The 13,211-nt window shown below is 36.9% G+C and overlaps 1 protein-coding gene across 1 annotated transcript in view; it reads right to left on the reverse strand.

Moving 5' to 3' along the window:
- Window positions 1-13,211, reverse strand: part of LOC150085710 (RNA-binding protein 42) — a 209,564-nt gene that overhangs the window by 140,686 nt on the left and 55,667 nt on the right. Inside the window, exon 3 of the mRNA XM_090373458.1 lies at window positions 11,454-12,179. Within this exon, the coding sequence (XP_090229584.1) occupies window positions 11,454-12,179 (726 nt within the window). The remainder of the gene's footprint in view (window positions 1-11,453; window positions 12,180-13,211) is intronic.

Raw genomic sequence — 13,211 nt, forward strand, 5'->3', positions numbered from 1 at the left:
CATGCTGACATGCATATACACATTTGGCAAGAAAGCAGTGTTATGGGGACTGTTTATGTGGTATGCCATCTGATCACTGGTAATCAACGGCTTGATGGGAATGCCCAACTTTCTATTATTGTCAACCAAGTATACCCTTTCACAATGACAGTATCCAGACAATGCCAGTATTGTTTAACAAGACAGCAAGCCATACCACAAGGCCTGACAGGTTGCTAATTGAGTGCAGGAACATGAAAATGAATCCTTCCATGGCTATCCAACTCACTCGATCTCACCCCCAATAGTGCATGTTTGGGAGCCTGGAAAAGGATGGCTGATGCTACAATCATCCACCTGACAGTATGTGCACATTACTGAACACACTGTGCAATACATGGGTGGTACTACCACAGAACACCCTGCAACACCTTGCTGAATCCATGCTAAAACATGTACAGGCTGTATTTTATACAATAGTAAGTGTTGCTAATGCAAACCCAAATCGGTGTTTATCCGTTTACTGTTTTCAAAATGACAGAAAAAAACTTTTACTCTTCCTCATTTATCGCCCATACTTCTGTTCTTGAGAAGTACATTCCTTCATATGTACAGGCAAAGTCCATATAACACGGTTTCGCTCTAACATGACTGATAAATTGTGGAAATCCTTGCACGACATGGTACCTATATAACACGGTTAGAGAATTGCGGCAAACCTTGTATAACACATTTCTGAGCTTTTGTGTGGAGAAAACTCTGCTATTACGTTGAATGTAATTTTTCGACATTTCCATTATTTTTTGTGAATCGCCGCTGTTGACTTGCTAGTTGTTATGCAAAAAAATAAATAAATAATAAATAAATAAATATTGGGAAATCCTCGTGTTAGGTTTTGTGCTATTGAACTTGCTTGTTTGAGACATAAAAAGTTGACTTTGAGTATGTATTATTAAATCGTATTGGGATAATTTCTTTTGTTGTGAATTAAATTCCAGCCCTAAATTATGCCTAAGGAACTTAGACATAATTTGGGTAACTGCCAATTTATTTAAAGAATGGTTTCTAAATTGTTTTGTGCAAGCTGTGGAAAACTATTTAAAGTGGAAAAATCTAGATTTAAAAAAAGTTTTATTACTATTGGATAACACGTACAGCCATCCAAAAGGTTTAAGTCATCCAAAATGTTTAAGTAATGTTCCTACCACCTAATACAACTTCTTTAATTTAGCCATTAGATCAAGGCATTATATCTACCTGTAAAATTCATTACCTCAGAAAATCGTTACAATAGATTTTGGAAAAAATTGATTCCAAATCTATTGAAGTGATGGAGGCATGGAAACATTTCTCAATTGTGGACTATATAGGAATCATAGCTATATCGCTAAAAGAAGTAAAACTGTCAACACGTTGCGTGTTGGAAAAATGTATGGCCAGAGTCAGTGCATTTAGGAAATATAGTCAAACCTGCAGAAAACAGAATCAGTGCGATAGTAGCACTTGCTAAGTAGGTAAGAAGGGAAGGTTTTGGTGGTATGGCTACTGAAGACGTTCAAGAATTACTGGTAGAAGATTTGGTGGGAATGGCATCGAAGGTAAACCAAATCAATTCATTCTCTGAATTGATTTGGTTTACACAGATGAAAATTTTGAAGTTCCAAATTTTACACAAAAAAGCATATGGGAAGGCATAAACATAGATGAGAAATTAGAATCTTATTTTTTGAATGCAGGTTGTTCGACTGAAAGGAACAGAGAGCTTCAAAAATGCTTAGCTCCATACCATGCAATTTACAAAGATCTATAAAAAAAAGATAATATAAAAACATAAAAAAAAAAAAAAAAAAAGATCAATAATAGATCTATATTACAAAAGCAAACAATCCCAGATTACTGATTTTTAAAGAGAGCAAAAGATACACGAAACCTATATGCTGGTGAAGATATTCTGCAACAGATACTTCACCAGCATATAAGAACTTTTTAAAAAGTTCTTGTTTGATTGTGCTTAGCAGCAATGAAGAGGAAGAAAATTAAATGAATGTACATTATCTGACATATGTATATCACAGTTTGTAAGACATTTGTTCAGTTATTCCTATTTTTAATAAAAATTAAGTTCCCGATAGTTATAAGAAAATTACGTATTTTTGTTAGCTTTTGGAAAGTAATCCCCCTTTTTGTACTGGTTCTTAGTGCTGTATAACACCATTTCACACTACACGAGATTTTATAGGAACCTATCTACCGTGTTATATGAGAGTTACCTGCACTTCCTTACAACTACATTCTACAGAAATTCAAGTCTTGTCAACAAATATCTTGTCTTCTGAACATTTAACTCATGCACAGTACACATACTATAGTTTCTTTCTAATAACTCTGATGTGGTTTGAGATTTCAATAAAAAAAAAAAAAGATTCTATTTTCACAAGTATTATTGTAATGGTGTCAGGCAGTTTTTAAAATGCTTTCAGTGGGACCAACTGATTTTAACAAATACAAATGGGAACTGTTCAAGGAAGTGATCTTAGAAGATGTTAAGATTTTTATTTCAACTTGGATATATTGTTCAATGCAGAAGACTACAATCAAGTTAATGAGGAACATTACGAGGTCTCTTGCAAAGGACACAAAGAAAAGTTGCAAAGAATTCTCTGCTCATGTTAATACTAGAAAGAAAGGGATGAACATATTGATCATATGATATAGCATATCTATTGATGATCCCACACAGGTAGCTGACAAAACGAATAAATATTTTGCCTCTACATACACATTTCATAAAGTTTTTAGGAAGGATTGAGGAGAAATTGCTGAAACTGAGAGTAAACAAGACAGGTGGGGTTGACAGAATTTACCCAATTTTATTAAAAGAAACAACACAGGAGGTAAACAAACCTACAACCATAATTAAAAGAACATTATTGGATTTAGGGGACATCCCAACAGACCGGAGATGAGTTAATGTCGCTCCTATTCATAGAAGAGAAGATCCAAGGGCAAAATCAGTAATCCAGATATCTAAGCTAACTTCTGTGATATGTGGCACCAGTGATTAAAAAAGTAATGCAGTATTATAATGATAGGAGGGCAGGGTCTGTTAAAAGAAGATATTGTATGATCAATCTGATTATGTGCTAAGAGGTAGTCACAAAGGAATAAATTTCCATCTAGTGGAAGCGGGAAGTTTGAATAAATTTTAGGCAGAACCAGATGAATTATTAGAGACATCAGATGAGTGAGGTAAGAAGTGGTGGTGTTTTTTGTGTTTTTTTTTTGATGCCATATAAGCTTGCTTTCTTTCATCATTTCTCATTACTAATACTCATTGCTGATTTTATCAATTAGGAATCAATTTTATGATTCCTAATATATTACTACTTGCTCAAATCATCATGTTATGAAAACCCTTATGAACAAGTAATCTGCAATATAGTTCTTTAGAATTTGAATATCAGCCTTTAATTTCGAAAGCCCATTTTAAAATGCACTGATTCTTATCTTTAATGGTTTGAATGAAAGTAAGGAGTCTATGATCTGACCACATAAATATAAAAATATAAAAAAATAATAAATTAAAAAATTTTAAAAAATTAATCATAGTTAATTAAGTGTTAATATGAAATATTTAGATAAAGTAAATTAGAAAATCATTTATTTTTATAATCTTTGCACTTTCAATTTAAATGCAAATTTCTTCATTTTTTAATGTATGTTGTATTATGTACTCTATTTTTTTATTGATATTTAATGTATATGTATTATAATATATAGTGTTTCTCCTCAGTAAGGCTTAGGCTAGGCTGTTTTGGAGCAATAAAAAAAAAAAAAAAAAATTCTTTTATCAAGTCTAGGATATCTGAATCAGGATCAGTGCTGACATAATGTTCCACTTCAGATTCTCAAAAACAACATTCTGCTCCTTTCCCCAAATAAACTTCATATAATTTCTTGTTAATAATGGTATAGGTGTCATGATTTGGGAGCAATTTGGAATGAATCACCTTTACATTTTTCTCCGTGGTTCTAAGTCCATTCTGTGACATAGCATGTTTTAAATAACAGGCTTCTACCAAAAACAACTTATATTTAAAATATTTCACTTTTAGCTAATCTAATAAACACTTCCTTAACCCACTTAAAGGCACATAAGTTTTTGAAATGGCATTGTATATATGGGGATTGATTAATGCTCCCCATACACTATATGGAGCATTAATCCACTATTAATATTCCAACTGTATGGCACCACACTCAGGATAGTGGAGAATAAAAACAGATCTGGAGGTAATAGTACAGTCAGATATGAAGTTCTCTGATCAGCGCAGAGAGGCTGCTAGGACAGCTCATGGGGTTTGTCAATGATATACAGAAATTTTGCCAGCTGGGATAAGGAGGTGATTATCCCAATTGTGTAAGGTAATGGTCAAGCACATCTTGAGTTTTGCATACAGGTCTGGAGGGCTCATTTTAGGAAGGATGTGGATCTGTTGGAACAGGTGTAGAGAAGAGCAATGAATACAGTCAGTCCTCATATAACACGTGTTTACATTACACAAATTCGATCATACACGATTTATAAACAGGGGAATGATATTGTATATAAAATGAACCGAATTTGCTTGTGCACTATTCACCTGTGTGTTTACAAGAAATGGCAGTCGAACATGGAATCACCCCAACTGAACACAACATGATAGGAATGAAGAGAAGATTCTGAAAATGTATTTATGTTTTTTATATCAGTGAAGGGGAAACACATTTCACCATAATAACGTAAAAACCCACACAATTCCAGCTATCGGTATTATCGCAAATGCAATTAGATCAAGTTTACTACCAGTTTATAAGAGATTTCACTAGCAGAAACGCAACTGGAAATTGTTTTATGGTAGTAACCTCCAGAAATGTGCTTTAGTAAAATTTGAGCTAGTGAGGTGTTAATAGTGTGTCTCTGCTTTTAAGGTGATGTTTATTCAGTTGCTACACGCACACAGCTTTGTTTATGTGTATCAAGTGTGCCTCCTCATTGTGCTTTATTCCCTAAAAATGAGTAAAATATTTAACAGGTGTGAAAAGGAAGCATCCTAGTGAAGACACTACAGATTCAGTTAGTGAGCTAGTGAGGTGTTAATAGTGTGTCTCTGCTTTTAAGGTGATGTTTATTCAGTTGCTACACGCACACAGCTTTGTTTATGTGTATCAAGTGTGCCTCCTCATTGTGCTTTATTCCCTAAAAATGAGTAAAATATTTAACAGGTGTGAAAAGGAAGCATCCTAGTGAAGACACTACAGATTCAGAGAGAAAAAGAAAAACAATATCGATAGACAGAGGCGGACTGGACCAAAAATTCTTACCTGGGAAAATTTGTAGCGGCTTCATACTAGCGTTTATTGCCAAAAATCACATCGGCTTCCATCGTCTTCTGGCCTCTGGCCCACTGGGGTTTCCCCGGTAAGGCTTATGGCCAGTCCGCCTCTATCGATAAAGAAAAAACATGAAATTGTGAAACACTTTGACTGAAATGAAAGACCATGTGATACTGCATGTGCTACAGGCCTAAATGAGGCAATGCCGAGAATTAGAATGAATACAGAGAAAATAAAAACAACTTTCATAGCAGGAACAACTCAAAGTGTAACAAAATTCATTAGATCAAGACACAAAGAATTGGAAGAGATGAAACATCTGTTTGGATAGAAGATCAAACAAGGAACAAGTTTGCTTATGATAGAAGCAAAAGCATTAGCAATATTTTATTATGTAATAGTCGTAATAAAATACTTATGTATTTTATTAATAAATAATCGTAATAAAATACATAAGTATTTTATTACGATTATTTATTGTGTTTGGTAATGTTTTGGTTACAAATGTGTGTTCAATCTTGCATGGTTGGCACCTAACCCTATTTTTCCCATAGGGCCTATTATTTATATTGCATGATTTTGCACTGCACAAGGGTTTCTAGGAACACAACTATCGTGCTATACGAGGACTGACTGTACTCACTCTTACAAGGAACGACTTCAATTTTGCAAACTGCAGTGCCTGGAGACTAGGCACCTGCGAGGAGATCTGATTGAGGTGTTTAAGGCTCTGAACAGATTAAGTAAACTTAATGCTCGTGGAATCCTTCCTCTTGTTCACATGAGGAGACATAAATTCAAACTAAGGAAGGATGGATGCAGGGTATGTGTGCAGAAATTTGCCTTCAAGCAGAAAGCTTCGATTTTATTTATTTTTATTTTCTTGCTGATGCTGCATCATTTGCCACTATTAATACTACCATTAAATTATTGCAGTCATTAAACTATTTGTCTGTGCACACTCCTATATTAGTTTTCCAAACAATTCAGTAAATATTCCTGCACCCCTTTCTATTCAAGTGTATCCTTTCAACTCTATAAAATCAGAGATTGAATACATTAATTCCACCAGGGCAACTGTGAGACCACACCTAGAATATGGTGCATACAAGAATGTATGCTGATGCTATTGAGACAGAGTTAGTTATCTTGTGGGGGAAAGGAAATACACTAAAAGATTAACAGCAGCCAAAGATATAGAGGCCAGTGTTCTCCCCAGGACTCACCGCCTGGCTAAAATTTAAGCAATCCTTGTGGTACTGTATGATACTGCTCACTCATTTTGATCAATATTAATTTGAACAAACTATGCAATTGAGGTTAATGTGACAGGAGCATATAATGTTAAATTATGCAATTAATTTTTGCTCTGGATCGCTTAAGTCACATTTATAAATAACAGAAAATTTTATAATATTGCAAAGTATTACACTTTCCCACCAGTCTACTTCATAATGCCACCCAGCTGGCAAAATTTTCTGGGGCGAACATTGGAGGCATAGGCAATTCTTGCACTGCTTCTCTTGGAATGTACAAGACCGAAAAGCAAAGTGTTTGGAAATTTGGGCCCTGCTAGGGGATCCTCATGGAACAAGCAAACCTCGGCTGTTTTAGGATAATTAAGGATGAAAACAGATGAATATATAATTGAATGTACACTAATGCTAGGTGCAGAATAAATAAACCTGATGAATTTGAAGTACTGATAAGTAATCAAATGCAGAAATGTAAAGATATCAGAGATGTATCACTCAGATGAAAGGGAAGTAGAATTTGAATGTGGGGAGCACAATGCATACAGAAGGAGCAGAGAGGATTGAAGGGAAGAGGGGTTATGCTCTTAGTTAAGAAGCAAATAAAAACCAAGGCAGTGAATAAAGCAGAAATAGATGGCTGGTGCAATGATGAAGCCAGTTAGGTGTGACATAACCACTGAGAAAACAAAAATGTGGGTAGGAGTTTGATTATAGGCCTAATGACTGTGATGAGTATAATGAACAACTCTATAGACATGTAGTGTGGGCTAGTAAAACAGACTGTCTCATTTTGGTCACTCACCAGTAGCAAGAGTTCTGCAGTTTCACTGGATGACTGTTTTCTACACAATCATTTTAGAGAGGCAATGAGAAAAAATTTGGATCTGATTATCAGCACCGATCTTTCATGCATTAAGAATCTGCAGATAAAAGACCCAGTTACGGTGATTACAGTATATTGAGGATTTTTTGAGTGTATTGAAGGCAGATACTGTTAGGATATCAGAGACATGGTGTCACACAGATGCAATGCAGAATTTGAATTCGGGGACTACAATTTGAAAGGATAGACAGGGTAGGAAGGGAGGAGAGGTTATGCTGTTAGTTAAGAAACACATAAAATCTAAGAAAGTGCATCCAGTTGATATGGGTGGACAGTGCAATGTCAAGTCAGTTTGGTGTGACATAAGCACTGGGAAAGAGAAAATGAGAGTAGGAGTGTGTTATAGGCATAATGACTCTGATGAGTAAGACGAACAGTTGTGCAGAAAAATAGTGGGTCAGTAAATCAGAATGTCTTGTAATGGAGGATTTTAACTTTCCAGATATTGACTGGAATTTGTGGTTTGACCACTGGCATGTTAGCAAGACTTTTTTTTTGGAGGATTGTTTTCTGCAGAAACATATTCGAGGGGCAACCAAAGGGAATAATACTCTTGATCTGAGTATCAGCAGTGATTATTCATGCATTAACAATTTGCAGATAAAGGAACCACTCATGGTAAAGGTACAACTTATACCTCACTTATCAGGGCTAATTTGGAATATGCAGCACCAATATGGGCACATGCTTCTGAGTCTGCACTTGGAAAACTGGACAGGATCCAAGCAAGAGCAGCCAAAATAATCATCGGGGCTGTTTCGTCTACAAACAACACCAAAGCAGAGCGGGAATGCGGCCTTCAGACACTCAATCAAAGAAGAAGATATCACACAATTAAATTCACTAATAAGGCTAACAGCAGAGACATTGATCATATCTCCCGTAGGACCTTTATAAATTGGAACTGCAGGTCAAGACTCAAAAGGTCATCCACCATGAAATACGATAAGGAAATCAGAGAAAGTCTTGATCTTGAACTCACAAAATATGACATACTTCAAGAGCCTACCTTACCATCTTGCATCCCCCAAAATACCACAATAAATTTGGATCTCGTGGAACACTGTACAAAAAAAGAAATCGAGACCATTGTCAAAGCTATAGGAATCAAAACAATTGAGACTTATTCGAGGCGTGACATAGTACAGATGTATACCGATGGATCCTCTGACGAGACTATCCTCAAGGGCGGAGCAGGCATACACACCACCCTGACAAATACTACAAAAATGCAACAAAGCATAGGTGCAGGCAGCATCGCCTCTAATTTTACATGTGAGCTAAGGGCAATCCTTGAGGCCCTAAATAGTTATATTTCACTAAGAGACATAGACAGAGCCAGAGGGCTTGTAATCTTCTGCGACTCAAGAGCGGCCCTGCTGGCAATAAAACATGGACGCACAGGACATTCACCGACACTTGGAGACAGTTCATCAATTGGGAAAGAGCTGCACACTACAGTGGATGCCTGCGCATGTGGGTATAGAAGGAAATGAGGCGGCCGATAAACTGGCAAAAGAGGCAAGAAACTTAAATCACAACACCTCAAAAACCATAACTCTAGATGATGCTAATGCCATCGCCAGACACAAGACTCAGACAGAAACATATAGAAACTGATCACCAAATCTGCGAGATTAATGCAAATAGGAACATCACTAAGACCATTGCCAGACTGAGAACTCGACACATGGCAGGTATGAAAATTAGTGCGGATGGTACCAGAACTTATAAACTTTGCAGAAACTGCCCGAGAGAACAGCTTACTCCGGAACACATCTTCAGCTGTCCTGCAATTCAGGCGACTTTGCAAAGCATGGACGAATCCCCTTTTCAGGGAGAACTTTACAACGAAAAGATCGTGGACTTAGCTAAAGCAGTGATATCAGCGCATGGTTCAATTTGACTTCAAATGGACACGACACCAACCAACCAACCAGGAACCACTAAGTGACAGTGATCACACTGTAGTGATGTGGGATTTACTTAAAGATGTAACTAGCATCAAGGGTAAAGGAAAGGGTTTTTGTTTTCATAAAGGTGACTACAGCGGTCTCAGACAGTTTTTAAATTCTATACAGTGGGATCAACTGATGATGTTTAAAACTGAATTCTAAATGGGAAACCTTCGAGGAATTAATCTTGGAAGCTACTAAGCTTTTCATACAAATTAAGAAATACTATTCAAGATTTAGACCTATATGGATATCAGATGAACTAATAAGGCTCACGGCAGAGAAGAAAAATGTGTGGGATGCATATAAATTATCAGGTGACATTCTTTATCTGAGGCATTCCCATTCAAGGGTTAATGTGCTTCGCCAATCTGTATGCCCTTCTCTGAACGCGCGCTCTCTCTCTCTCTCTCTGAATTCTCTCTCTCTGAATTCTCTCTCTCTCTCTCTCTCTCTCTCTCTCTCTGAATTCTCTCTCTCTCTCTCTCTCTCTCTCTCTCTCTCTCTCTCTCTCTCTCTCTGAATTCTCTCTCTCTCTCTCTCTCTCTCTCTCTCTGAATTCTCTTTCTCTCTCTCTCTGAATTCTCTCTCTCTCTCTGAATTCTCTTTCTCTCTCTCTCTGAATTCTCTCTCTCTCTCTGAATTCTCTTTCTCTCTCTCTCTCTGAATTCTCTTTCTCTCTCTCTCTCTGAATTCTCTCTCTCTCTCTGAATTCTCTTTCCCCCTCTCTCTCTCTCTCTCTGAATTCTCTTTCTCTCTCTCTCTCTCTCTGAATTCTCTTTCTCTCTCTCTCTGAATTCTCTTTCTCTCTCTCTCTCTGAATTCTCTCTCTCTCTCTCTCTCTAAAAGTTCTACACTTTTTTTAAATGCAGCCTCCAAACCTGAATACAAAATTATAAGTTCTCACCATCAATTTATATAAAGTTTGTTATTTGGATTTTAGGAGCATTAGCAACTAAGGCCATATTGCTCCGTGGATATGCAGTGGTCATTCCCTGACCTTTCCGCATCCTCTGTATTTGGTGGTCACGGGCTCGAACCCCGGTCTAATCAAGAAGTGTGTGCTATGCTCTGCTGCTACTGCCCACCTAGCTACGGAGGCGCCCTTTTTATAAAGTAAAAATTACATCTTCCTTACTTGCAAGTGTCTCATAACTCATTGATAGAGCATGCAGTGAGTTTTTAACAGCCTGTTTACAATGAATGGCAAGCTTCATATCTGGTAGCATCATAATTCTAAGTATTTCTCATCGTGAACTACCATTAGCTTTTACATCCCCATAATATTCAATCTACACTTGGATTCTGTGAAGAATTAGAAAAAATAATTTTTCTAATTCTTCCTTAAATTAATTCAAACTGACCACTTCAACAACACTGGATGGAAGGCTGTTCCAACAATCCAATTCTCTAGCTGAAAGCTAGTATTTTTCAATTTATGTTTTCTTTTATATGTTGTCCATGAAAGAGTGAGGATGCCATCAGTATTTAGTTTTCTCAATCAATTTAAATCCTTAAACACGTCAATCAGGTCTCCTTGCAGGTGATGCACTTTCCAAGTACTGCAATTTGCAGAGCTGATATCTTTCAATGTAAGAGTACCTTTATTCAGACCAGATATGCAACCAATTATTCTGAAACAACATAGCCTAGTTCTGATCATTCACCAAGCTTCAAATTATCAGCAAACTATTAAAGATTTTCTGGTACTCCTCCAATGTCACTAAGAAGAACAGAACAGGAGACCCAAATTTCTGTACATTTGTGATAATCTTTGGTTTCCTGTCCTTCAGGCAGGCTTTGATCCACCTAATTACCTTACCAGTAATACCCACTTACTCCAGGGAAAACATTGGTTTGTACCAAGGGCCATAAACTCATGGTTTTTCCCACTCACTAGATATATTAACATTTTCTATTAAATAAAAGACTTTGTGTACATAAAATTGTAAGCAGATAATACAAACAAACAATTTAGTCCTAAATAAAAATATGTATAAATACCTGGATCCCAATCTTGTAAAGAATTATCTTCCCATATTTGCCCACCAGCTAAACGGATTATTTTTTTCTTCTTTTCTTTTTTCTTTGTAGTTACCTCTTCACTAGTGTTTTGTACTGTCTGAACTCCAAAAGTGTCTTCTGCAGAAATTTTGGCACTGTTCATTTTTTCAATTTTCTGAACAACCACAGGTGCAAGAACTGTAGTTGAAACTCTAGTTACCAGAGTCTCACCATTTGAGACTACAGATTCATAGTCCTTGTCAGATTTAACTGGTGGTGCTGCATAAACAGTTTGTGCTGGCATAATGAGTGGGGGTTTCATTGATGTCTGTGGAGGAAGAGAAGCAGGTCCCATGGATGTAGGAAGCATTGGAGGGCCTAATGGAGGCATGAAACCATGCACCATGGGACCCATTGGTGTCATGGGTGTTACTGGTACGACAGGTGGGGGTCCATAACCTGGTGCTGGCAAAATACCAATCGGACCCATTGCCATTGGCTGATGCATGCTGGGATGATGTGGTGGTGGAGGTGGAAATGGACGAACACCTGGTGGAAGAGGAGGGCCCCTCATAGGTCCAAACGGTAGCCGTACTGGAGTGCGATGTAATGGTATATGTGGACGCTGTAACTGATGAGGAATAAACTGTATTGGGCCATGAACAGGTTGTAATGGAGGTGGAGGTGGTGGCGGTGGAGGAGGAGGGGGTGGCGGTAAACATCTTGCTGCAAAAAGAGAATATAATGTTTAGAACTGTTAATTTTAATATCATAATATATCAAATTTATCAAAATACCACATGCACTTTTTTGTCCAAAAACTTGTTTTAAAAATCCCTGGTTTGTATCCAGGGCAAATTCTTGAGGGGGGGGATGGCAATACATCCAGGGATCAGGACTGAAAAGGGTCCAAATCCTAACAAGGGGAGGGGCCTCAATACAGGCAAAGTAATCCCTTCCTTGCCATCCTTTTTCCTGGCATTAATTCTCTCACCCTTTTCCACAAACTCTGGACCAAGACCAGTATGAATATGAGGATTTTTACTTTCGTGTGTAGGGGGGGTGTCACCATATGTCAATAAACTAAAACACTAATTCAACATATTCCCTATAGCATCTATATTCATACATTTCTGAAGAAAAGCCTCAATGTACTTGTGAATCATGTCAAACAACTTGGGTTTAACACTGTTTTAAAAGTACAGAAAGATTTCATGATAACTGTATTTGGATACAACATATGGCACATCACTCAGCAGCATTTTCAAGTGGTCAGCTCCAGCAAAAACACAGCAAACTGCAATCAATGGCACCTGTTAATTTCATAAAATATTAAGCTACAAAGCAACTGCACTGTCTTCTTATAAATGAAAATTATAAATAACAATTTTATTAATATATTAAAATTTTCCTAAATTTCCTACACATAATTTAATGTTGGGTTAGAGAAAGTCAGAAATGAGGGGAAAACGGCATTGTTTTGCAACATGGCCCATTGTTGCAAAACGGCCCATTGCAACATGAGCCCATTGCAACATGAAAACGGCCCATTGCAACATGAGAAGCACAAAGAACACAGCAGGAGCCAGTTCCATTCCGTCGGTAAATCTGGGATCCTGGACTCTTACTTCGATAGAGAAGTTGACTTTTTTAATTGTTATTTTTGTTTAATATTAAAATGTACCAGCAAAAGTTCTAATTCTTGACAAAGCTTATCTTATTGTTATTGATCCCATTCTAATTACTAATCCTTGAATG

Source organism: Mastigoproctus giganteus, chromosome 5 (genome assembly GCF_048544385.1).
Source record: "Mastigoproctus giganteus isolate SK-2022 chromosome 5, ASM4854438v1, whole genome shotgun sequence".
NCBI classification, from domain to species: Eukaryota; Metazoa; Arthropoda; class Arachnida; order Uropygi; family Thelyphonidae; genus Mastigoproctus; species Mastigoproctus giganteus.